General features: G+C 39.3%; 1 protein-coding gene across 2 annotated transcripts; it reads left to right on the top strand.

Moving 5' to 3' along the window:
- Positions 1–30: 30 nt before the first annotated feature.
- Positions 31–27,779, top strand: rictorb (RPTOR independent companion of MTOR, complex 2b). Of its 2 annotated transcripts, XM_084386285.1 has the most exons (39): positions 31–135; positions 262–309; positions 4,239–4,336; positions 7,866–7,930; positions 8,731–8,862; positions 9,283–9,346; positions 9,647–9,773; positions 9,867–10,036; positions 10,273–10,340; positions 10,450–10,517; positions 10,882–10,964; positions 11,391–11,478; positions 11,591–11,681; positions 11,803–11,869; positions 12,193–12,273; positions 12,360–12,460; positions 12,571–12,736; positions 12,811–12,912; positions 13,530–13,576; positions 13,670–13,805; positions 14,015–14,214; positions 14,332–14,458; positions 14,605–14,769; positions 15,072–15,148; positions 15,587–15,665; positions 15,856–15,965; positions 16,071–16,158; positions 16,247–16,339; positions 16,631–16,737; positions 17,209–17,474; positions 18,353–19,388; positions 19,874–19,945; positions 21,462–21,639; positions 21,937–22,021; positions 22,136–22,339; positions 22,583–22,735; positions 24,227–24,350; positions 24,588–24,726; positions 24,991–27,779. In XM_084386285.1, exons 1-39 carry the CDS (start codon positions 72–74, stop codon positions 25,063–25,065), a joined length of 5,244 nt encoding a protein of 1,747 aa, XP_084242411.1. In that variant the 5' UTR covers positions 31–71; the 3' UTR covers positions 25,066–27,779. The 2 variants fall into 2 exon arrangements, with proteins under 2 accessions (XP_084242411.1, XP_084242412.1); XM_084386286.1 differs by lacking the exon at positions 19,874–19,945.
- The last annotated feature ends 57 nt before the right edge of the window (positions 27,780–27,836 follow it).

The following is a 27,836-nucleotide window of genomic DNA, read 5'->3' as shown; positions in this document are numbered from 1 at the left end:
ATAATCTATGGACGCAACAGTCTGCTCAGGTCTGGTTCTCGCGATATTCCTCGAGGTTTCCGGTGTTGTGAATGTGTCTGGAAAAGATGGCGGTCAGCATCCGAGGCCGTCCTATGCGAAGTATACGGATGCGAGGTGAGATAAAGCAGACTCTGCTCGGCCGCTTGACAGATGCTTCAGGATAATATGATGCAGTCTTCTTCAGCTACACTTACCCCAAGCGTCCTTTTCTCAATGTATTATTTTGTCTTGCATAAACAGGTCGGAATGACAGTGGGGAGGAAAATGTACCGCTCGATCTCACAAGGGGTAAGTCAGATGAACCTTGTGAACTCCCCACCTAGACAGCATTTCTGGGCATCATAGGCTTGTTTGGAATGTCAGCCTCCCGCGTCCCAAACCCGCCTATGATGCCCAAAAATGCTTGCGGTACTAGGTTTTGAGACACAGCCTTAAACTAAGACAACAGCATCACACACATCCATATCCAATGCATGCTCTTTTATATTGGTATTAAATACATAAATACAGAGAAAAACAGATGGTGTTAGAGGTTTCTAATGTTTTTATTATTATATAAAGAATGCATGATATGTGAACATCGCACATTTCTTATTCATGTCCAACATTGCAGGGCTGTAGGGTCCAAAGACTGTTGAGAGAAAAACACAGTGCTGCAGAAAGCATGCAAAACTCACTTTTATTTTTTAAAATAAATAATTCATAAGCTGACGTCAGATATATTGCAATAATTCTAACAATGGGAATGCTTCTAAATAATTTATTACTCTCTAAAGTTAATGTTAATATCAACATGTATTAAAGCATTATAAAAATCAAAAGTTGCATCTGTTAATATCATTTAATGGACTTGAGATAACATGCGCTAACAACAAGGAACAGTTCTATTTTTATTAGTTAATATATAAAAAAAAAGATTAAATATTTTAACAAATGTATTGCTGTTAGTTAATGCATAACTATTGTTAACTAAATAGATCTTGCTGTAAATTCTTACCTTTTAATGTATTCATTCTGGTGAAATAATTCAGAAATAATTCTGATCTTGATAGATAAGGCTGCTTCTGGTTTCTCACCGTACAGCTCAACAGACAAATCAAAATCTTGCCACAGCTTGATGTACATAGGCTATTGTTTTTTATTTATTTCTTGTGCACGTAATATCTTAGTTTTTATTTAGTAATAAGATTATTATGGGTCTGTTTTATACAGTATGCCTCTTTCAAAGCACCATTGTTTGGGTTCAATTTTGAATGGACAAAATGTATATATATGTTGTGAAGAGTATTACTAAATATACCAAACTAACTTTGGTATTGCTTGGTATTTGAGTGTTTCTGTGGGGGAAAGTAGCTCATTAGTATGGGGTTCCATTTGTGCCGAAATTATGTCGACATGCTATCTGTCTATGCTATGTGTCGTCTTCCATGTCTATGTGTCTGTTCACTGTCTATGTCTATGTCTGTCTGTCTATGCTATGTGTCGTCTTCCATGTATGTGTCTGTTCACTGTCTATGCTGTGTGTCGTCTTCCATGTATGTGTCTGTTCACTGTCTATGTGATTGCCCACATGACTCAACTTTTGTCTTTGTCCACTCAACTTACTCCTGTCATCTGTCCTTGTCGTTTGACTGTGTCGTCTTGCGTGTCAATGCTGCATGTGTCATGACTATGTGTTTTTTCATTCTGTCATTGCTATGCGTCGTTTCCCTCTGTCGTTACTATGTGTCGTCTTCCATGTCTATGCTATGCGTCGTTACTATGCGTCGTTACTATGTGTCGTCTTCTCTCTCTTGCTTCATATTGTTCATTTAAACTCCCTTTAAGAAGCTTCTTTTTTTTTTTAAACATGCTTTAGGGAAAGAAAAAAAACAACTTCACGTACTTTCAGTTGAGATGGTTCAAAATATGTATATTTATATAGTATGTAAATACTATATTTATATAGTTTACATTTGATTCAAATAAACGGGGATATCTTAGTACATGTAAAGCGTAAACATTGTTCGTTTACATAAATTACACACAGCAAGACGACACAGTCAAACGACAAGGACAGATGACAGGAGTAAGTTGAGTTGACAAAGACAAAAGTGGAGTAGACGACAGAAGGAAACAACGCATAGTGACGGCGCATAGCATAGACATGGAAGACGACACATAGTAACGACAGAGGGAAACGACGCATAGCAACGACATATAGCAACGACAGAAGGAAACAACGCATAGAAACGACGCATAGCATAGACATGGAAGACGACACATAGTAACGACAGAGGGAAACGACGCATAGCAACGACATATAGCAACGACAGAAGGAAACAACGCATAGAAACGACGCATAGCATAGACATGGAAGACGACACATAGTAACGACAGAGGGAAACGACGCATAGCAACGACATATAGCAACGACAGAAGGAAACAACGCATAGAAACGACGCATAGCATAGACATGGAAGACGACACATAGTAACGACAGAGGGAAACGACAGAGGGAAACGACGCACAGCAACGACACATAGCAACGACAGAATGAAAAAAACACATAGTCATGACACATGCAGCATTGACACGCAAGACGACACAGTCAAACGACAAGGACAGATGACAGGAGTAAGTTGAGTGGACAAAGACAAAAGTTGAGTCATGTGGGCAATCACATAGACAGTGAACAGACACATAGACATGGAAGACGACACACAGCATAGACAGTGAACAGACACATAGACATGGAAGACGACACACAGCATAGACAGTGAACAGACACAAAGACATGGAAGACGACACATAGCACAGACAGACAGACATGGACATAAACAGTGAACAGACACATAGACATGGAAGACGACACACAGCATAGACAGATAGCATGTCGACATAATTTCGGCACAAATGGAACCCCATACTTTAGCTGTTGCTGCTCATGATTGTGTGCTGTCTTTGCTGATAGGTTTACCCTGAGGCTGTTTTTCCCATATGACCTCTGTGTGGAAGGCCTTTTCTGGATGAAGCCCCGCTTCCGGGGATAAGTTGTTATTGCCATGCTGGCTAGATTTTTTTTTTTTTTTACTTGCCCCAAAAAAAGGTTGCCTCAGTTTATGAGCTGAATCGAACCGTATTAATGCAGTAATCGTATTCCAGCAACACTGCACTGTCTGTTGGTTTCAATTCCCATTGACATTCACTACAGTTGACAAGTTTGGTGTCGATTATTTTGTTGGTTTTGAAAGTAGTCTCTTATGCTCTCTTCAGGGCTGCATTTATTTGATCAAATTGACAGTAAAAACAGTAAAATTGTGAAATAACTTTATTTCTTTTTTTTTTTGTCTGTTTTTGTCAGCAGCCTTTACTACAATTTCAGTGCTGCTTAATATTTCTTCTGGGTTTTTTGATGAATATAAAGTCCACAATTCAAAACAGAGTTAATTTATTTGAAATGGAAATCTTTTTGTAACTTATAAATGTCTTTACTGTCACTTTTGATCAATTGAATGCCTCCTTGCTGAATTAGAAGGTGGTGTACCTGTATTTTGACAAGACCTGATTTTGTTTTTGGCAACAGGGAGCGTCACTGTGGTTGGCGATTTTTGTTTTGTTTCGGTACAGATGACTGAACAGATATCCTGTGTGACTGCTGGGGGAAATAAGTCGTAAAAACAAGTGCTGTGTTATTAGTGTCTTTGAGTGTCCGTATTTTATGTAAGATGGTTTTTCACAAAATAAAAGAATAACATTTTACTTAACATAACACTTACTCTGAATTGGTCAGTCTTCTTTTTAGATATTCCTGTGACAAATTTATCAAAACCTGTTATTATATTAGCTACATAGTTTGTTCTATCCACACTAGAACTGCAGTTTGGTGGACATTTCACTGGATCTTGATGCATGCTACAAGACCTTTCAAAACTAAGCAGAGGGTGTTGTTTATGAGAAGCTGTTCATTTGTGAGATGTTTGTATTGTAACGTGCTTGTCTGGTTATTGTTTGAATCTTATATGCTTTTGTGTGCTTTCTCTAATGTTACTATACTGTGTTTGATTCATTCCCAAAAAGCACTTCTCAGCTTTCCTGCATTTGTAGCACACCAATAGTGGAAATGGTGTGGATTACTTTGATCTTGCTGTTCCAGGAAGACAGTAATGTCTCTGTTCCCATCTCTGTCTTCCTGATGACCTCACAACTCACAGCTCTTGTCATCTTTTTTCTTCTAGACCCTTCTGAGAACATGCGAGAGATCCTCCAGAATGTGGCCAAACAGCAGGGAGTCTCGAATATGCGCAAACTTGGCCACCTGAACAACTTCATCAAGGTTTGTCATCTCAAAAGTGGATCAGTAATTTCAGTGGAACAGGGAATGCTGGGATAAATGTTGTTAAAGTCACAACGAATTCAAAATGAAATCAGAATTTTTTGCCGTGTTTATTTTATATGATTTATTCATATTCTCTTCATGACAAATGCCTCTACTGAGGGTGGGACTAAATATCTTCCACAAATGACTGCAAACTGGCATTCAGATCTGCCTCCATTTAGTTAGCAATTTCCTACGATCCAATCAATTCCCGAAGGATGAAATCCAGTCCCGTTTTCTCATTGCTGAAGCTAGGGGTGGGCGATATGGCAAAAATATCATATCACGCTTTTTTTCAGGAAAATCACGATTCACGATTTTATCACGATTCTTTTTTTATGTTGGTTTTACTATTTTGTGACTGAGCATTACAACTAATGTCCATATTTTAAAAACAAAGCCTTAGGTAACAAAATATAAATTAAAAAAGAATGGCAGACAGGGGCGAAGATAAAAAATATTTGTCATTATTTTCTTTGTTATTAAATATAAAGATCAAAGATACACATTACACATACACAACTTAATAAACAAATGAAATAAACAGTGCTTTATGTTTTCAGCTACAGTAGGTGTATTTAACAGTAGCATTGAAGAAAGTAATTGAACAAATATGAAAATAAAACATCCCTTTAAGGCAAGGTTTCTCAAACTCGGTCCTGCACAGTTTAGCTCCAACCCTGATCAAACACACCTGAGCAAGCTAATCAATGTCTTCAGGATCACTAGAAACTCACAGCTAGGTGTGTTTGATCAGGGTTGGAGCTAAACTGTGCAGGACAGTGGCCCTCCAGGACCGAGTTTGAGAAACCCTGCTTTAAGGACAAGCGGCAGTGTGTTTACTATTACTACTGTCTCTTTAAGGGCTCTTACAGAGTCAACGCATCGATACGCATACGCGCCTGCAAGGCTACGCATCGCTACGCTTCGGCCGCCATTATGCGTAGCAAAATGTGTCGTCCCAGTTTTTGATACGCGACGCACCGTTGCATGCAATACTATGCGTTGTTGGTGGGGGCGATACTGCAAGTTGCTTTCGTCCGACGTGTAGACTATGAAAGGGAGCACGTCGCTCACGTTGCTCGCGTTGACTCTGTAAAGGCCTATTTATACTTCTGCGTCGAACTGCCGCCGTAGCTACGTCGTAGGCTGTGTGTAGTGCGCGTACCCTGACGTGCACCTCTCCAAAAATGTAACAACGCGTCAATTCTACGCGGACACAAGCGCTGTGATTGGTCTGCCAGAACCCCTCCCTCGGGGTTTCACATGCTCCCTAGGTGCGCGTCAACGCGGACAACGACACAGAAGTATAAATTAAAACCAACACGTTGCCTACGGCGTATAGGCTCCGGCGTAGGTCCGACGCAGAAGTATAATGAGGCCTTAAGAGTATGGCAAGCCATGTGGCTCAGAATTACGCTATAGATTAATCGCGTTTACAGCCAAACGCCGTCAAATACGGCGTTTTAAACCGCATTTGACGGCGCAAAATACGCCGTTGTAATTACAAACGTCGTAAAAAACGCGCGAAATAGGTCAATGACGCCGTATTTGACGGCGTTTTAGTGTGCATGGAAAGCGCCGCTTTTTACGCCGTTCATCTCGCCATATGACGCCGTAAAAAACGCCGTTTTGGTTGCACAGAGCGCGCGTTATTTTACGGCGTTTTTGCTTATAGTATAATGAGACACGCCCACTGATTTCCACAGCCAGCCTGTTCTCTCCCAAACAATGATGAACTGAGTCAGACCAGACGAATTCAGCTGCGCGCGACGCGTCTAATATACACGCATTTGACAAGCAGATTTTCTATCAATTTTCTCAAGTTTGCTTTCACTTTAGACATAACCGACTTTGTTTATGTAAACCTTGTGTGTATTTGACAGAATTAGCACAATAAAACTCGAAAGATAACTTAGTCCAATATCCAGGCACTGGTAGACAGGCTTTTAGTGCATGCGAGCTTCACATGTACGCGCTCAGAAACGCACACTTTAGAACAGCACATCAGCACGCGAATTAAATTTTTAACCGACAAGGCATTAAAGCACATGCAAATTATGAACACTTGTGAACTGCAGTGTCCCGTTCCGCTGCGTGTGAATATACGTCGCGTTGTTCAGTATGTTGGGACAAAGGCGCCAGAACAGCAACTGATAGAATGCACGATACTACGATATTTCTTCAAAAGCAGATCGTGGAGACATTTTAATCGTCCACGATCAAAAATCGTCATATCGCACACCCCTAGCTGAAGCCGTTTCAAAATAGGGAAGAGAAGACTACCGCAACTTTCATTTCATGCTGACTTTAACTGCCTAAATCCCAACTTATCAGACAGTTTTCTCACTCTGATACTGCAGGACATGCATTGTAGGGAGATGAAAACTACATATGACGGGTTTTAAGGTTTAGTTCACTATCATTAAAGGGATAGTTCACTCAAAATGAAAATTCTGTCTCATTTAGTCACCCTCATGTCGTTCCTAACATGTATGACTTTCTTCTTTAGAACATAAAGAAGATATTTTGAAGAATGCTGGTGACTTAAGTTTCGAATTAACTAGTTGAAAATCTATCCCTAATGCATAGCAGCCTCTCCAATCTGGTACATCTGTTTAGTATTACAACACAGGAGCCCTGCATGTGAATACTTACCGGTGTTTGGTGAAATGGAGTAAACACAGTACTTTATGGCTTCCGCCAGTCGAGGCCTGAGGGCTTTTCTGCCCCACACTTACAGGATCTGGCCTAAAATAAAAGAATCTGAGCAGACCTGAGCAATTAACCAAATCTCAGATGTTCTCAAAGCCTCATATTACTGCAGTGCTGTATCTGGATCAGTTTTGCATTTGAACATAAACAGGGGAAGGGCAACAGCACAAACATGATCTTTTCCTGATCTTTCAAGTTGCGATATTCTGATGCTTGCCAGCTGCACAGAACCAGTACAAGACTGAAGGTGTGAGGTGCTTGCCAGTCTAATAATGGGCTTAAGAAGAGACCGTAACACTTTTGATGGCTCTGTGGCATAACTACTACTATTACATGTCATGTGGTTTTTCCATCCCATGACTGTAGAATTTGTTATTTAGTTTCTAATTGAACTGTCACAGGCGGCAAACACTGTTTTTTCTCTCCACATATTTGGTAACCTTTACAGGAAATCTCTGTTCATACTGATTCAGCTCATGAATTATCAGTTCATTGGTAGCATTGGTCATAATTCAGCAGGCGATCATGAGCTCCTCCAGTCTGACAGGTTTTATCACGACAACAATGCTATCAGTTGTATAAATCACCTGCGGATGAAAAAAATAAAAAACATACCCTCCAACTGTTTGAGCATAAGCTTGTTTTTGCTCTGTGTGAAAAACCCTGCAGTGTTCCAACAATTATTTGCATACTTGAGTACAAGTAGAGTCATCAATGTCTCTATTTGTTGCCAAGCAAAATAAATAAGTGCTTGTTTGTGTCTCCAATACAGCTGCTCTGCAATGTCGGGCACTCCGAGGAAAAGTTTGGTTTTACCTTTGAAGAAATGATCATATGGTGAGTCATAGAGGATCGAAGGTGTGGTGTTGATCTGATCTGAGTGGGTTTTTTTCCAGTTATTTTATTTAAATTATAATTTAAAAAACAACTACCGTTTAAAGTTTTTTTTTTTTGAAAGAAATTAATATTTTTATTCAGCAAAGATGCAATAAATTGATCAAAAGTGACATTAAAGATATTTATAATGTTACAAAAGATTTCTAAATAATTGCTGTTCTTGTGAAAAAAAGTGCATCACAGTTTCCACAAAAATATTTTGCAGCACAACTGTTTTTTTTAACATTGATAATAATAAATGTTTCTTGAGCAGCCATTTAGCATCATGTAACATTGAAGACTGCTGAAAATTCAACTTTACCATTACAGGAATAAATTACACCTAAAAATATATTCAAATGGAAAAGAGTTATTTTAATTGGAATCATATTTCAGAATATTACTGTTTAAACTAATAAATGCAGGCTTGATGAGCATGAAACGTTTTTTTTTTTTAAAGGGGACTCCCCACCATCCCCCGTGTGTCCTGGCAGCGCATTAAAATCAACCATATTTATGTTCTTAATAAACGTTCCTGTGCATGATTAATCAGAGGATGCTAGATTTGTTTTTGTAACGTTTCATTTAAAATACTTTTTCCTCCTCTGTATTAACACATGTGAGTCACCACATCTGCCTCAGCAGAATATTAAATGTATAAAATATTATTTCTCAGTGAATGATATGGTTTACTCTGAAATATGTGACATTACTCCAGTTTAAATGCAGGCTCAATGTGGTCTCTTCTGTTTCTTTGACAGCCTCAGGTTGGCTCTGCTCAATGAGGCTAAGGAGGTGCGGGCAGCTGGCTTGCGTTCTCTCCGCTACCTCATCAGAGACAGTAATATCCTTCAGAAAGTACTGCGTCTCCAGGTGGATTACTTGATTGCCAGGTCTGTATGACGTGTTTTCATAACACTGCGCAGGCCGGTCATTTGAGCGGTTTAGTTCAAGTCTGAGCTAGGGATTGTGGGATAAGGGCTAACTGTTTCCATCAAAAGCAAGACTTGATGCTAATGTATTGTGAGTTGTGGATCATCTCTTGTTAGTTTCTCATTCTGTGTGTGTGTGAGAGAGAGGAGTTCATGTGAAGAGCTAGTCACATCCGGTTACGGTCATTTTGAAGCGTTGTGTGCTGTTTCCTCTGTATCCCACTGTAGGTGTATTACTGAGCCTTTAGGTTTTGCTCTCGCTCTGTCCTGTCTGAACATCCAGCATGTCAGATCTTCAGTAGGAAAAGGATGTGATTAGGGTTTGAGGTGCATTTCACTGTTGACTGGTTAGTAGCGTAATGTTGACCTTTTAACCTGCAGGTGCATTGACATCCAGCAGAGTAACGAGGTGGAACGCACACAAGCTCTCAGATTGGTGAGAAAGGTGAGATCTGAACACTGAAATGTCATCAGGAATGTTTAGTTGCGTTCATTCCATAATGGAAAAAGGAAAGCCGTCCCCCTTTCTTTTCTTTTCTTTTTTTATACTGATTTGATATTTGATTTGAATTGAATCTATTTGAATCAAAACCTTCTGAATCAGAATAGTTGCATTATGTTCCACTCAAACAAAAATTATCCAAATTATGTTCTCACAATGTACACTCGCCCATTTGTTTAACGCCGTTCAGTGTGTTGTTTTTGTCATTGATGGAAGTATCTGTGTTTTACAATGATTTTCCAGATGATCACTGTGAACGCCCTGCTCTTCCCAAGCTCAGTCGCAAACTCCCTCATTGCCGTGGGCAATGATGGACCGCAGGAGCGGGACCGTATGGTTCGGGCCTGCATCGCCATTATCTGTGAACTTGGTGGGTTCACACACTGATTAGAGAACACTCTGTAATGTATCAATCTGTGAACGCAGATGTTGACCTCACGCATGTCCATGTTTGTGTGTGCAGCACTGGAGAACCCTGAGATTGTGGCCAAAAGGGGCGGTCTCAGCACCATCCTGAAGAATGTAATCGACTGTCAGCTCAGTCGAATCAATGAGGCTCTGATCACCACCATCCTGCACCTGCTCAATCACCCACATACACGGCAATACGTTCGCTCTGATGTGGAGCTAGAGGTATCCAACTCTCTTCAACAATCAACCCATCAGAAACATTATTTTATTTTTTTATATAATTGTTTTAATTACTATTCATTTATTACTAATAATATTATTATGACTGTTATATTTTCTTATTCCTTTAGTCTAGTTAATTTGTCTTTATCTTTACGGATAATATGATTATATGTATGTTCTAAATTATGTAAAACCATTTAAAAGTTGTTCAGTAAAGCTTTATTTACTTTTTTCAGCAAATCCTGGCACCTTACACAGACTTTCACTACAGACACAATCCAGACACGGCAGAGAGTCAACTAAAGTGAGTGTGCTGTTTTAAGGTCTTCCTTAAAGAAGAATTTCCCATGGGAGAGGCAAGCATGCAACTTTTATTGGCTGCATGTATAGATGTGTGGTATTTCTCTCTACAGAGAAGACAGGGAGGCTCGATTTCTGGCCAGTAAGATGTCAATTGTTGCTTCGCTTCGCTCTTGGTCAGGTAAACATCTCAATATCTTTCATAGAATATGTCAAACATACAATTAGTTATTGCCAGGGCACCATTTTTCACATTGTCTATGCTGCCGTTAGTTTAATTAAGAACTATTGAAAATAAATGAATGCACTTCTCATGGGCCCAGTTTTCAATCAATACTTTATTAAGGTTATTTGTGCAACAATGCGTATCTTAGAATGATGCATCAAAAAAGATTACCAAAGAAGCCAGCTTATGAGTGCATTAATATTGTAATACATCATGCATCTTTTAAATGGAATTTCCTCATGAGTGCAACTCATTGCAGTAGGAGTTTGTTTATTGCTGCTTAGACTGAACCTGTTGTTTTGTCCCACTGCACCTCCAGGCATCATTAATCTCTGCAAGTCAGGCAACTCTGGAATCCAGTCTCTCATTGGTCTGCTGTGTATACCAAATATGGAAGTGAGGGTATGACAAAGGATATAATTATAAAGCTTGCAGTACACATTTACGGTTGCAGTACTTGCAGTACACAAACAAACAGCCATTTCCTTTTATTTCAAAAGCTACAACACTAAATATGGTGCATAATATGTGTTTTTAATATATAAGTGCAAGTAAAGAACACTGTTGGTAGAAATTTTCAACACATTTAGCTGAAACTTGATAGTTACACAAAGGCTTATTTAGTGTTCTGAGAATTGAATGCATAAAAAATTATGAGATTAAATATTTTGATGCCCTATATTATAATTTAATTATAATAATCAAATTACTGGTATTTATTATAAAAACAAAAATAATAATAATAATAATAAGCCCTATATGTTATACAATGAGATGTACACATTTACCTAAGACTCATTATGAGGTACTTTATCACTCTCTTCTCAGCGAGGTCTGCTGGAAGTGATGTATGATATATTCAGACTCCCTGTTCCCGTGGTGACACAAGATTTTCTAGAAGCTCTTCTCAGTGTGGGTGAGTGCTACCGCTGTCTGCTCGCACTGATTAACATATTCATTTCCAGACATCAACCACATCTGAAGTCAACTCACATTGACAGAAACAATCTCCTGTGTCCCCTCTTCAGACCCCAGTAGGTTTCAGGACAGCTGGAGACTGTCAGATGGCTTTGTAGCATCAGAAGCAAAAATAATACTTCCACATAGGGCACGCTCCAGGTAAGAGCATTTGCTGGGCTTAACTAACCCTGAAACTGAGCTAAATAATGAAGCCTCATAGCTCTGTATGCATGCAACTTCAAAGTCTTGACACGTGTTTGTGTTCTTTGTGTCCACCCAGACCTGATTTGATGGATAACTATCTCGCCTTGCTACTTTCTGCTTTCATCCACTGTGGACTTCTAGAGGTAATATAGCATTTGAAAAGGCACCATCTTTGTGAACGTTCTTGAAGAAAAGAGGCTTTTAAAGCAGTCGTCCATTTTATCAGTCATTATTTATTCACCCTTATGTCTTAACTTAATTTCTGACATGTAACACAAAAGGAGATATTTTGAACAATGTTCATGCTGCACTTTTCCATGCAATACAAGCATATATTAACAATACAAGCATATATAACCAGAGACTGTCAAGCTCCAAAAAGGACTAAACAAAAAACCCTGAAAGTAGTCCATGTTGCACTTGTTGCAAGGCTTCTGAAGTCATAATGTTTTTTCTTTTCTTCCAGGGCCTGGTTGAAGTGATCACTAGCAGTGATGATAGCATTTCAGTGCGTGCAACCATCCTCTTAGGAGAACTCCTGCATATGGTATTACTGAAATGAATGAAAGTAACACCAGCTTAATCTTGTACTATACCTCAAATGACCTTGAGTGATCTTCATTTTATTTTCAGGCAAACACCATTCTCCCTCACTCTCATAGTCACCACCTGCACTGCCTGCCCACACTTATGAACATGGCTGCTTCTTTTGACATTCCTCAGGAGAAAAGACTGTGAGTTAGCTGTCTTGTCCTTCATAGCCGACAGCACAAATAGTACAGTGTCAGAGTTACGTGATTATTATTTCTGTGGTTTGATGGGGTTGTTTTTGGTTGTTTCTTAGGCGGGCCAGTGCTGCGATCAATTACTTGAAGCGCTTTCATGAGAAGAAGAAACGAGGCCCCAAACCCAATAGTCTTTACTTGGACCAAATTATTCGCAAATCACTAGCTGCTCATTGCGGTCGGGACCAGCACCTCAGGCCCCAGAGGGACATTTTTGTCATTAAGGTATGTGCTAGTGATAGCATTTCTTGGACATTTTTAGCTTTGGGTGTGATCTGCATATTTGTTGTGTTCTTTAGGACACGGAGGAGGCCTTGATGATGAATCTCAGAGACAGTCAGATACTTAATCATAAACAGAATTTGGAATGGAATTGGGTCCTGATCAGTACCATACTCAAGGTATGAGATTTTGGATTAAATTATGTTTGTTTTTTTAAACAGACAAATGGCTTGACGAGAGCCATTTTCTTCCTCTTGTTGATTAAATTGGTGGGGCATATTAAAGGTCTCATCCTCCTTTTTTTATTAGTATATTTTTTATGTTTTTTTTATTTTTATATTATATATATTATGATTAGATCATAGCCATGAACCACAATTTGTGATTTTAAATGCTCATGATCATTCAAAAGTTTGGGGTTCATAAGATTTTGTCAAATGTTCTTGAAGTCTCCCAGGCTGCAGTTATTTCTATCAAAAATACAGTAATATTGTAAAACATTATTACAATTTAAAATAACCATTTTCTATTTTAAAATGTAATTTATTCCTGTGATGGCAAAGATGAATTTCAGCGGTCATTACTCCAGTGTCACATGGTCCTTCAGAAATCATTCTAAAATGCTGATTTGTGCCCAGTGAACTTTTTTTTATGAATATAAAGCACAGCATTTATTCGAAAAAGAATTTTCAAACCTTTGAGTGGTAGTATATTATATTATCATTCACGTTTTCTTAATGAAATGTAAAAATGCAGTGTGGTATCTCTTCTAATTTGTTTCTAATCATTGCTGCAGTGGCCAAATGTCAACCTTCGAAACAACAAAGATGAACAGATGCACAAGTAAGCAGAGTTTGGTTTACTAATCTTAGAAATCTTCTTAATACTTTTTCGTCCCACCATGCATTGCTGTAAATCCTACATTTTCTTACTCAGGTTTGTGCGAAGGCTGCTGTTCTTCTACAAGCCTAGCAGCAAGCTGTATGCTAGCCTGGAGCTGGACCACAGCAAGGCCAGGCAATTAACGGTGGTGGGCTGTCAGTTCATCGAGTTCCTGCTGGAGTCAGATGAAGTGAGGGGAAAAAAAAAGTTATCAAAGAATTGAGCCTATTATCACCCATTATTTACTCACTATCAAGTTGTTCTAAACCTATATAACTTTCTTCCTTCTAATTTCTCCTTTTGTGTTTCACAGAAGAAAGAATGATATGATGATAGATGACAGAATTTTGAGCTATTCCTTTAACTTAACGTTCATTTTCCACATTGGTGTTTTCTCAGGATGGGCAGGGGTATCTTGAGGACCTGGTGAAGGACATTGTACAGTGGCTGTCCTCATCCTCTGGGCTGAAACCAGATCGTAGTCTGCAGAGCAACGGCCTCCTCACCACCGTCAGCCAGCACTACTTCCTCTTCCTCGGCACCCTCTCAGCCCACCCGCAGGGTGTTAAGATGCTTGAGAAGTGCAGTGTCTTCCAATGGTTAGTCTAGGACTTATCAGAAACGATTTACAGCAAACTAGGGATATACAATATATAGGTATCTGCCAATATTACCCTTTTTGAAGTAAAATTCTTCTTTCTTTGTTGTTTTGACAGCCTGCTGAACTTGTGCTCCCTGAAGAACCAGGACCATCTTCTGAAGCTGATCATTTCCACACTGGACTACAGCCGGGATGGTTTAGCTCGAGTCATCCTCTCAAAGATCCTCACTGCTGCCACTGACGTAAGAAACAGACCTACTACTCTTTGACCCTTTGAGTGTGTTTGTCTTAGTGCCATACATTTCAACCCAGCTTTGCTTAGCAAAGCATGCTGGTGAAAGCATTCCCCTATGGATCAGTAATATAATTCTTCAACGTTTTGGCACAGAACTGCAGGCTGTACGCCACCAAGCATCTGCGGGTGTTACTCCGAGCTAACGTAGAGTTCTTCAGCAACTGGGGTATTGAACTGCTGGTGACTCAGCTACATGACCGCAACAAGGCCATCTCGGTGGAGGCTTTGGACATACTGGATGAGGCCTGTGAGGATAAGGTGAAGTCAATTAACCCATAAGGGAGGATGTTACATTTACATTGAGGAGTTCAGCTTGGCAGAAAGTTGTGTTTAGCTGAGGCTGATCTAGGTAAAATGATCAAACGTGGATTGTTGGAGACACTTGTGTGATTTGATTGTGCTGTGCCGGTGTAGCTTTGCTCTAGAAATCTGTCATGAATATCTGTAAACAACCAGCATAAGTTCTGTGCCAGTATATCAATGATGGACAGTTATATCATGGCTTGTGAATACGTGACTATTTTCATGACTGCTGTTTTCTTATGATCATGTCGTCTTAGGCAAACCTACATGCTCTGATTCAGATGAAGCCAGCACTAACTCACCTGGGAGACAAGGGTGTGCTGTTGCTGCTACGGTAAAGCTCAGAATATTCCCTATATAACTACACTATATAACCCAGAGGTCTGACTTTAAATGTGCACTACATATTTGTTCCACATAAAAGATGTACACCTAAATTAGTAGCATTTGTCAGAAAAGTATGTAAAATGATGGGCACTCAGATGAAGACACAAGTCTTTGTGTCTTAGAAAAAACACATGATTCTTCAGAAATCATCACTGTCTTCAGTAATCAGTATCTCAAATATAACATCTTTGACCAAGCACAAAGAGATTGTAAAGAAATTCCTAAAAATAGCATTGGTCTGCATTATTTATTGTATTGTTCCACTTTAATCTTTTGAAGCACATTGTGTATTATTTATGTTTAATTGGCTTACAGTAATATTGAAAAGGGTCTATTAAGAAACTAACTGCTTCTTTTCATCTGATGATGTGGCATCCCTTTCCAGGTTCTTGTCCATTCCAAAAGGGTTCTCCTATCTAAATGAGAGGGGATATGTCACTAAACAGCTGGAAAAGTGGCAGAAGGTACTGTGTCTTTACCATTGTTCTGCACTATTAAAAGTGTGTTGGATTGTTAGATACACCAAAAAAAAAAAATTCTACACATGTTATTTATGATTTGTCCATAGATTTATAGTGTACTTGAATTAGAATAAAGTATTCAAACTCAAGCTTACTTTAACCATTCTGTCAAATTACTTTTGTTCCCCTGAAGGAATACAACCTCAAGTATGTGGACCTCATAGAGGAACAGCTAAATGAAGCACTCACTACTTACCGTAAACCAGTGGATGGGGATAACTACGTGCGACGGAGCAACCAAAGGTTTTCCTAGGAACTATATCCTTTTCAATTTATCAGTAGTTCATCTTATGATTTAAAAGGATGTCATCCATAACTTCGTCAGCCTCTAAAATATTTTTCTTACAGGTTACAAAGACCAAATGTTTTTCTTCCTGTGCATTTGTATGGGCAACTTGTACATGATAAGACAGGCTGTCATTTGCTGGAAGCTCAGGTATGTGTTTTTTTTTTTAATTATTTATTCCAGGCCCTGATGGTGACTGACACATTTCTTCATATAATGCCTTTTCTCTCTCCGACAGAATGTAGTTTCAGATCTGAGCTACACAGTGCGCTGCCCAGCTCTGGACAAATGGGAGGGGATCAAACAGCTTAAAGCTGCTCTTTGGGCCCTGGTGAGCTGCTGTGTGTGTATGTGTGGTCCTGGTAAACCCTACACAACGTAGGGACCAAATGTAAAAAACAAGTGTATAAAATGTATAATGTACAAAAATCATTGCGTCTATGGAAAGTCCCCATAAAGCATAGAAACCCAACGTGTGTGTGAGTGAGAGAGAGGTTTTGGTATTTGTCTTGTGAGAATAAGACATGTTGAAGCTTGTTTTCACTACTGTCTTTGTGGTAATAATTTTCAGTGGCATTAGTAATATTGGCAAAAAGTCTAAACTCACTCTGTTTACTTCCAGGGAAACATTGGCACTTCTAACTGGGGACTGAACCTCTTACAGGAAGAGAATGTGATTCCAGATATCGTCGCTCTTGCCCATGACTGTGAGGTTCTGTCTATTAGGGGGTATGTATTCTTGATTACTGGATATGTCTGGCTGCATATTGCCAATAATGGCAAAATTAAGAAATGGCATTAAAGTCAGATGCACAATTTTGGATTTAGGTTGGGTGTGCATCTGATCTGAAATTGCAGTGTCTTCCAAAAAATTAGACACTGGAATTGCAACATTTACTTGTTGCTCGCTTTTGATTATGCAATAAAGTGAAGCTATTGCACAGCTTACCCATCTGGGTGAGTAGACATGAGGTAACCGAAAGTTAACAGTGGACCCTTCCAGATACTTCCATAGTTTCAAAATTACTTTCTTAGAAACCATCACAAGAGGTGTTTTTTTAGTTTTTGTGGGGGAGATCTGTCATTCTTCCTCCCCTACTATTTGGCAATCTTGCATTCTGTTGTTCTTACTCACACGCTAGTCTTTTTGTTTCTTTTTTGCCTTACTCTCTCAATCTTTGCCTCTTTTTTTTCTCTCAGGACGTGTCTTTATGTTCTGGGACTCATTTCTAAAACTAAGCAGGGCTGTGAGCTGCTCAAACTGCATGGTTGGGATGCAGTCAGGCACAATCGCAGACAACTTTGGCCTGTGGTGCCGGATGAGGTGGATCAGCACCAGAACCTACAGCAGCAGCAACAACAACAGCAACCCCTCATCCACCTGTCTTCAGCACCCAGCACCCTTAGCCTGAACTCTGAGTCCACCAGTTCTAGACACAACAGTGAGAGTGACTCCACTCAGCCTAGTGAGTGCTGCTCCCATCCACCCATCCACTCATCCATGACTAATAATCTTTAGTGGAACACTGTGGTTTAACCACATTTCAGATGGGCTCCATATCTGCTTATTTCAAGCATGTTTATCTCTTATTTATCATTAGTGTTAGCTTAGAATCCATCCACCTGTATTATGTTGTTGGAAAGGTGTTTTTAGATTTTAATTCACTCTTTATTTCAACTATATTGATAGATTAAGTTAGTTTAATGTAGCAAAACAGTATTGCACATAACACACATGGTGCTTTCCTAGAACCACTAATGCTTTGCAATCATTTGTGCCACAAAATTGCTTCTTCCTTCCTGTTCTTGCCTTAAGAGAAAAGTTGTCATTTCTTTCACATGCATGATTTAATTTTGACGCTGACTTTTAGTCTGCTTTTCGCTGAATTTGATTGGAAACCTGGTACAGATTGACTGCTCGTGATGTGATTTTTATATATTTTTTTATAAATAATTTTTTGAACGTTGGAGTGATTTACTTCAAACATTCCCAGACTTGTAGGCGTCAACAAATTAGAACTCTTCTCAATTGCACTTTCTTATCTTAATATGCCAGATTGAGCTATAAAAGCTATCTTTTTCTACTTAATGGAATGGTTGGGCCTGCATTTATACACAGAGGTGCTCCAAATACATCTTAGTAAGGCTTAGTAAGCCACAAATCATTATCTACCCTCTAGACTGGGTTTTGATGACTATGCTCAGTCAGTAATTCTGACTCACATAGAAACTGGTAAAGGGGAGAAACCACACACTGTACTTGTGCACACACTGTGAAAATGTATTCAGTGGTTCCTTTTAAAAACATCTAAAAGTAAAATTGCCTAAATTACTTACTTTTCAGGCATGTACATCCTGGATGATGATAAGTTGGAAAGCTCTGAGCTTTCAGAGGACCAGCCACTGTACTTCAGGCCCAAACTCCTAAAGGACCGCAGCCCCTTCACCATATTGGCCTCCAGCCGACTTGTCCGTAACCGCTTCCTCATTTCCCTCTCCGGAAAGAAAGTCCGCAGTACCAGTGACCCCAAAGGCACTGGCAGCAGCAGTAAACTCCATGGCGAGACCACGCTAGGAGGCCTCAGGAGGATACGCACAGTCACGGAGCCCTCTATATTCTCTCAAGGTCAGGGAGATGTTTTCAGTCCTGTATTTACCGACGGACATCTGCCGAAAAGCCCAAGCATTAGTCTGGAGACCTCTTTTGTGGGCAGCAAAACTTCAGACACTCAGGGCAGTACATCTAGTATTGGGGAGTCGGAGGTTCGTCAGAACAGAACTGCAGAACGGAGCTCAGGGGTTGGAGATGCCAACCGAGAGCAGACCAGTCGGGAAAGGCTGGCCGGTGATGGCTCAACCTCTGGGGGCGGGTCTCAGTTTAAAAGCCGTAGCCAGAGTTTCAACACGGACACGACCACCAGCGGCATCAGCTCCATGAGTTCCAGCCCATCCCGAGAGACTGTGGGTGGTGTAGACTCTTCCACCATTGACACGGACTGCGTTAGCCTCAATACGGTCATTAGCACTCAAACTATCAAAACACTTAACTCTCTCACACCCCAGTCCAACCACCTGCCCCTATCCAAATCAAACTCAGTACTGCTGATGCCCCCGGGTTCTTCTCATACTTTACCCCGCAGGGCTCAGTCTCTTAAATCGCCCTCTGTCACGACCATCTCAAGCCTGACTGACTGTAGCTTCATGTACACCAGCCCTCGGGATGCACTAGGCTACGCTACCCTCAAACGATTGCAGCAACAGCGCATCCATCCCTCCCTTTCTCATAGCGAGGCGCTCTCCTCGCCTGCCAAAGACGTGCTCTTCACTGATGCCATCACCATGAAAACTGGCAGCCTGGACTCCAGACTCACACCACGCAGGTAAAGCAGATGGACCCTGAGATGTTGCCAAACTTTTCCCCTTTTCTGTCATTACGTCACCTTTCTTTTACGGTTTCTTTCGCTTACAGTTTTAGACTTTACACCACTTATGCCACACAACATTCACAGAATTCATCCAAAGATGTTATCGTCCTGCTCCAAAGTTTCTAGGTGTGATGACTCGAAAATTTCTCAGAGAAATCATTAGGACTAAAGACATTACAGCAGAAGTCATTTTTCTAGACTTTTTTTTATATTGTTCCTTTTTGTGATGCGGCTGTGAAGGATATCAGCCTGATAGGATCATAATGTTAAAAATTCTAGAAATATCTGTGTTAATCAGACAAAAAATGAGCACTAGAATTCCCCATTAATGTTGTTGTGTTACCATCCATGTAATAGGGAAACGGCACCCCCAAAAGCCCATTTAAAATCACTGCTCCCCTCTGGAAATAATGTGATCTGTTTCTGATGGTCCCTCTCAGGTATACTAAAAAGCGCCTCAGATGTCTGGGCCAAGGTTCGAGCAAGCCCCATCGCAGATCACTGCTTCCACGGTGCGTGGACCATCCCCAGCGCTAACGTTCCTCTTTTTCTGTTTGAGCGTCCACTTTTAAGCCTGGTTTATACTCTCCGCACGACACAAATTATGTCATCGTGGAGTTTGCCAAAGTTGGTTTTGACTTCGCTAGGACCCATTTCGCGTCACGTTGTGCATGCCATTTTTTGTAACTTGAGCGAACAGTGCACGTAGCACGTATTTAGCAATGAACAATTTCAAGCCAACATTTGCTGGAAAATGTGGAAAGAACTTATAACATCACATGCTATTTATACATCACTAAAGGAGTATATATGGAAGTATGTAAGCATTTCAAAGAATATTGTAGATGCATTTACATGAAGTCCCTACACTACTTTAAATTTTGTACATTTTATTTATTATTTAGTGATGTGTTAAATATACCATAGACATATTTGTACTATTGGATGCTGATTCCAATAATAACCAAAACCTTTTTATATATTTTTATTATTCAGTCCCATTAGAACATTAAAATTGGTATTGCAAGAAATAAAAAACTTATATAAATTGCAAAACTGCTATATGTTCCTTAACATGTTTTTAGAGCTTTTATGCAAAAATGTTGTTACTTAAAGGAAGCTTATATATTTTATATCTTTAAAATAAAAAATATGAAATGATATACGTTTCAACATTCCTTCTAAAACAATCTTTAAATCTTCCCAAGAAATGTTTTACAAAGACAAAACCTAGATTGAAGTTTGACAATATGATCTGACGTTGCTCAGCCAAACTTCTACTACTACGCTACTTTTTTTGATGGTATAGAGGATTTTTTTCTCCAATATGCTCCCTGTCGTTTCAGTGACCGTGTTGACTATAAACCCCTCTGAAGTGCGCATGCAGTCAGTGGACGATTGCGGTGCGGTGCAAGGCAAAAGTATAAACAAGGCTTTACAATACAAAAACCTAGCCTTTTTGGCTTCTTTTTCATCGTACTTTGCCCCCTTTTTTCCATTTCACATTAGCACTCCCACAGCCCATACCTTAACCTGATTCTCTTCAACCATGACTCCTCAGTCCTTGAAATGACCTTCCCACAGTAGGACAAATTAAACTCTCTTCATTCCCCATTGATTGTAGTTCTAAAAAGACTTTCTAACCCATGTCTCCATTGTCGCAGAATTCCCTCAAGTAGTTTGCTGATGTGAACCGACTAATCGGTCAGACCGATTCCCACACTAGACGCATTCCCGCATTTGTTCCAAAAAGCATGTAGAAGTTTTTGACCTACAGTACTTGCATGATGCAGCTAATGACAAACAGCTGCTCACTTTCTGAAATGTGAATACTCCACCAACTTGTTCCCACAAAACCTACCTGTTCCCACAAACCTACCAATCATCTGCTAGCAAGACTGCGTTATTGCAGAATCAGTACAAGTAGTTTCCAAAATGTCCAAACCTCCTTTCTTACCGTTCTCTCTGCCAATGTTGCGCTTCTTTCAAACGCCTCTCTCTAATTTCTTCCCCTCTGTATGAGTACAGGTTTCTCAAGGCTCTGAGTTTTGCGTCCCTGGATAAAGAGGATCTTCTGAGCCCTATCAGTCAGACCTCCCTGCAGCGCTCCTCCTCAGTGCGCTCCATGGTGTCCAGTGCCACATATGGCAACTCCGATGACTACATTGGCCTTGCTCTGCCAATGGATATCAACAGCATGTTCCAGGTCACTAACTACTCTATGATCCTGTTTACACCTGGTACTAAAATCAATCCCTGGTATCCGATCCCAGTTTTTTCTACTGGGGAAAATTGCTGTTTACACATGCCTATTAAATATGTCTTGATCGAATTGTCTCAAAGTGAAGTCTGCAAGTTGAAGCGTATGGCCATGTGCATCCTTTGACCACGTGCAAAAGGTGTCCGCTTGGAACAGGATCATCCGAGAAGGATGTTACTATACAGAAATGCCTTTTAAACTCGTATCTGAAACTTGCTTTCCTTGTTTTTGGTTGCTACCTAGATTAAAGACATACCATACTTCCAGAAGAGGACGAGTCCACCATCAGAGGACCGATCAGCAAAGTTCTTCTTGGGAGATGCAGATGGTAAAGACAAGAATGGTTATGTTGTTTAATCAGCTCCTTATTAGTCTGCATACTAGTCCCATAGTATTAGTGCTTCACTATTCTTTCAGCTACTTAATGCTGTTCTTTTCTCAGGTTCCAACGAAGGATCCAGGCACTCTGTTCTGCGGTCTCAGCTGAGTATCACAGAGCTGATTGCAGTGAGCCGTGCGGACCAGCATCAGCTGCTGGGTGCAGAGGAGACTGGCCTGCAGGAGCACAATGAGGAGAACTGCCTTTACTGTGCAGGGCTATGTGTGCTTGGCTGCAATTCAAACACTCCCGCACAAAGCCGCACAGGTAAGCTGCAGGTTTTGTTATGTTCCTGTTCCTGTAGTTTATCCAAATGAATATAGGAAATAGACAACCTCATTTTGGTACCTCACTAAGCACATATAGGTGTGTATACAGGTGACCAGACGTGATTTTACGAGACTCGTCCCATTATTCATTGTAATCATGGTCGTCTGGTTACCATATATTAGTACATTTTTTATTTATATGGTTTCCTCATGTTCTTATACACCCTCAACCCTGTTTTAGACTATCCCGATGCTCCGTTCACGGAATGGTGCAACCAGTCCATACACAACCTGGAAGTCATGCCTCAGTCGAAGTTCTCAGGAGTGTCTGGCTGCAGCGACGCTGTCTCTCAGGGCTCTGGTGGAAGCACACGCAGCACAGAGCTTGTTCTTGGTGAGAAATTCAATCTTAAAGGGGTCATGGACTGGATTATTTTATTATTTTATAATGTTCCCTGGGGTGCCCTTATAATGTTAGTATGATTTTAACATCAAAAATTGTCATAATTTATAAATAAAAGGCATTTTTCCAAGCCTGATTTCAGCCTCTGATTTGAACGCTCTGTTTTAAGGGGCGTGTCTGCTGTGAGACTTCAGTGTAAACGCCCACTGCTGTAATTGGCTGACATGTTTGCATATGAAATAGCTAGTATTACATGTGGAACTCTCTCTAAAACTTTTACTACGTTTTTACTATCACAGCTATCGAGATTAAGGAATCGTGAAAAGTATTGATCATAATGATCTATTCCCATCACATGAAAGGTTGCAGTGATGAGCATTGAGCAGATTACAGACAGTCTGTTGATCGCGTATGAAATGATCTTATCATTGCAAGGCAATTTCGGCACTCTCACGAATGCTTTCACCAGAGGTGTAAAGTCCAGGGGTCAGAAAGTAAAAGTCCTCCTGGCTGAAAAACGGTGCTAATTAGCAAATCCAGGTGATTGGAACAATAGCTACTGAGGACGACTTTTACTTTCTGAACCTGGACTTTACACCTCCGGCTTTCACCAAATAACAATGTAAATACAGTAAGAGCTTCGTTGTACTGTACATTGTAACAGCGTCATGATTTTGTGATGATTGATTTCAACGAGTTTTGGCAATAAACTCGCGCTGTTTGATTGACAGCTTGGGCAATTGGAAAAGGAGCGTTCTTTGATCGCTTTCTTTATATAATTTAATTACAGTTTAAATAAGATTATTTTCATCCTACTAAGAGAAACGACGTGAAGTTGATTGTTTAGTCACTGGCTTGATTTACTGATGCATAAACAGTATTGAACGATATTTTGAGCGATAATCTATCTGAACTTGAATAATTACATCAGAAATCACTGATCAGGCATTAGAATAAACATGACTACTTACATGTTTGTGGCGTTGCTGGCAGATCCAGATCGTAAAAGTCTGTTTGCAAAGCCTGCGCCGAAATTTACCAAATAATCCACTGTAAAATACACCGAATACAAACAAATAATGCACTGCTGAGACATTCACATTGTTGGGAAAAACCTCCCACTATCCTAGCATTAGGATCGTTTGGAAGGTAATGGTATTGATCCTGTATCGATCTTTTCTCGTTCTCATGTCACTGTTCACTAACGCTCCAGTGGGCGGGGCCAAAGCTGCCCTGTGACGTCACAAGTCTCCACTTTTTAGATCCTGTCGTTTGCTGGCCTTGGTTTCAATAAAAGCAGTTTTTGGAATAACAAGAAAGTTTTGAGTTTTGAAACTTACAGGGTATTTTTATAGTATAACGAACTCTTAACTGTCAAAGGATAAAGGAACATTTGAATTCTCAGTCTATGACCCCTTTAAACGTCTTATATGGGACATGTTGAGTTTATTTTTTTGTCTGTGCATGCTGTATTTCTACCAGGGGTGAAAAACATTCCAGAAGATGCTCCAGCCTGCCGTATTCTTCTGAGGAAGGAGGTGCTTCGGCTTGTCATCAACCTGAGCTCTTCAGTGGGGACTAAAGGGAATGAAACTGGACTCCTCACGTAAGGAGACAATTCATCCACAAGGATTTCAGTTTAACAAATGCTTTCCTGATTAATTTCCCAACAAAGGTTGCTGTAACTGTTTGGCTGAACATTATTTGATTTGATTATTTTCATGAGGCAATGTGAAGTTCAATCTTTCTTGGGGAAAATGGAGAGAAAAGTACAGCTTAGTAGAGATAGTATTATTTTTTTTTCTTCTCTGTTCTCTGTCAAATGAACTTGTTTACCTTGCAGAATCAAGGAGAAGTTTCCATATGCGTTTGATGACATCTGCCTGTATTCTGAAGTTTCTTACTTGCTTGGTCATTGCATGTTCAGGCTGGCTTCACGACGCTTCATTCAGGAACTCTTCCAAGATGTTCAATTCATTCCGGTAATAATGAGACTTTTGTCTCAATAGCCCATAAAGACCAAACAGGATTGTTTTTCTGGACTGTTTTTAACAATCTAGATTGCACCAGTAAGGTGGAACCTAGATATTCTTTCTGTAATAATGATATTTTATTGGTGATTTTCATTACAAATTGTCTTTCAATCAAAGCTGAAGTGTGTAATTTCTCTGCCAGTAGTGTAAACGGAATTGCTTTTTTTCAGCGCTATTTTTACTAGGCATTCATGTAACCTTTTTTATTTGTAGATGTACGAGGAGGCCGAGAGCATTCTGGCAATGCCCAAGAAGTCTCCCACAGTAGATCTTCCATCAGAGCCGTGATCCTCTAGCCGTTTTTCAGCCAATTCTCTTCCCCAAGCAGGAAGCAGTCAATCCATTTCCTTGGCCAGACCATGCGCTTCAGATTAATACGCAATAACAGATTAGGGCTATGGGACAGACATGGGTGGATTGAGAGAGTCACCCGGGATGTTTCCACAGAGAGAAAAGGCGGTACGTTAAGAGAACAAACTCTTTTTATCTGAAAAAATACACTACACAGATGCTCTGTAGACATCTATATTGGATGTTGTAACCAAAAAAATCCTTGTGACTGACAAGTTATATTGAACGGAAAGTGAAACTGACTCAGTGCAAATGGTATTTCAAACACAAGCGAGTAAAATCATTCAAGACTCTTTAGGAAGTTTATTAACTTCCCTCAATTCCATTCAGTAAATATTGTCCTTTTTTAAGGGCCAATGCGTCTGATTGCACGTACAAAAATTTTTTTCCCTGAGCGGATCCCTCAACACTACAACATTCCGGCAGTTTTTCTTTGGAGTCCTCTGTTATTAATTCTGGTTGTTTAAAGAATATGAAGAAGTGGCTTTTGCACCTAGGATGAGCAAACACTCTGCTTTAGTCTTGGTGTGATTTGTTATGTAAGACAATCATCATTAAGTAATAATAATGAGCAACTGCCAGTGTACCCTTTTGTACCTGACTCATGAAAGAGTCATTTGTGCTTATTTGAATCAATTCTTAGAACATAGCAATCCCTGAGTAAATGTATGTAACATGTATTTGATGGTGTTACACTATAATGCAGTAGTGACTGTATTGTATTATTGTGTAACTTTGTTAACTGACCTCTGTAACGTCATCCAAAAAAATTGAAATTTTAAACCAGTAAGATATTTATTTATTTATTTACTTATTTATTGTTTGGTCCAAGCTGTTTCTCGGTCCTTTTCACGCCATTTTAGCGCATTAGCCAGGAAAAAACTCTCTGTATATTAACTATGTCTGACAGTCAATGTAAATGTTGACGATGGGCGAAAAGAGGAAGTTAAAGTGCATTTCACCACTGCTATTTTGAAATTTTTACTTTTCTCTATTTCCAAGTTATTAGTGATTAGAAGTAACTTTCTGCAGAGAATTAATGAAACTAAGACTTGCCAAACATACAAAACCTATGAAAAAATACTTTTGTACTTGATTCTCTCATTGGGATTGCTATTAACGCTTTTTAACCTGAATGTTGTCAGGATATTTTAAACAGGTTAAACATATAAGAGATGATTGATGCTGATCTTAAAAACATTTGACATGTTCTGCTCAAATTCAACTGGTCGGCACCCATAAAATACTATGCTTTTTTATAACAGCAATTCTTAGTTTTGTGCATTGCCTTTTTGGTTTAATGAGGTAACAAAATGTATTTAGGGTTTGGATGCATCTAGTTTAATATTGCATAAAAAACATGACCAAAAATGGTTAGATCCCCATTTGTAAGTATAAATTTGAGGTTCATATTTAAATAATTTTTATGCAATGTGCCTGTTAATTCTATATGCACAATTGACAAGATAGGACGATCAATTCATTCTCTTGGCTGGGCCTTTTATTTTTTATTTAGGCAGCTTTAATGATTTTGCCTTAATTGTAATTAAGCTTTTACCCTATTATAATGAATGAATTTGCCCTTTTTCTTTTTATATTTATTATAGAAACTAATAAATCTGCCTTTTTCTGCCTTGGATTTTGAATTGAGCATCAGGTTTCAACATCTATTATTTTTTGTATTGTGAAAACTGATTCTGACATGGCCAATAATACTAGTAATTGTTACAGCATTTCCTTTTAGGCTTCTGGAGAAAACTTTTAAGTGCATGAGCAATTTAATTCTATCTGCAGTAATGGAGAGAAATAAAAGAAATATGAGAGCTGCCAATGAGCACTGAGAGCATTGAGTGGTACATGATGCTGTTTAAGCTAAATAATAGGCTGGACATTAGACAATAATTAAGTCACTGATTAAAAAATGCTTTTTGAACAAAAAACATCTGGAATTTGCCCCTAATATATGCTGAACTCTTCTCAGAAACAAAAAATTCAGCAAAGTCATTAGTATCAGAATGTGTGGTGAAAATATCCAGATTCTTTGTGGGTCTTTTTCCACTATTAAATTGTGTTTTGTTATTTTCTTGCTGCTTTTTTTTCACCATGTGACCGGAAGCCAGTGTTAAATTGTTTTTAAAAGAATTTTGAATTGGTAATGGACTGGTGTTTATAAAACCTTTGAAATGATAACAAAAGCGCCAGTTATTGCAAAGATGATAACTGTATTTGTGGAACAAGTTTTTCAAGTATTTTAAAGGGGTTGTTTTGTCCATCACTATTAATGCTAAACGTGTAAAGGAAATGCATATATTTTAAGTGTACATTTGTTCATTGTACAACTAAAACTAATTGCACCTTTCAGTGATTTTTTTTTTCTTTTCTTTTTTTTCTTTTTTTAAGTGCTCTCATGATTTTGCAGAGCACTGTATGAAATTTAAGCACCATTTAATAATGCAATTGCAGAGACTGATGCAAGAAGTGTTATTTATATTTTTTCCTGAAGGGAAAAACATCTAAAACTGTTGTACATATTTACAATATTTCTGTAATTATGAGCTATAATTTAATGTGTTTTGGGGGGCATTAGCTATTGGCCTTGAAAATCTAATGGAAGGGATGCATCGTGATAAAATAAACCTCGATTTTCTTGACTACGTGTTTCATTCATGTTGCTTTGTGTTCCTCTGAGGTTTTTATCATCACATCAG

Source organism: Rutilus rutilus, assembly GCF_951802725.1.
Source record: "Rutilus rutilus genome assembly, chromosome: 18".
Taxonomy (NCBI): domain Eukaryota; kingdom Metazoa; phylum Chordata; class Actinopteri; order Cypriniformes; family Leuciscidae; genus Rutilus; species Rutilus rutilus.
The sequence above is the reverse complement of the archived record's forward strand: the minus strand, read 5'-3'. Positions and strand labels throughout refer to the sequence as shown.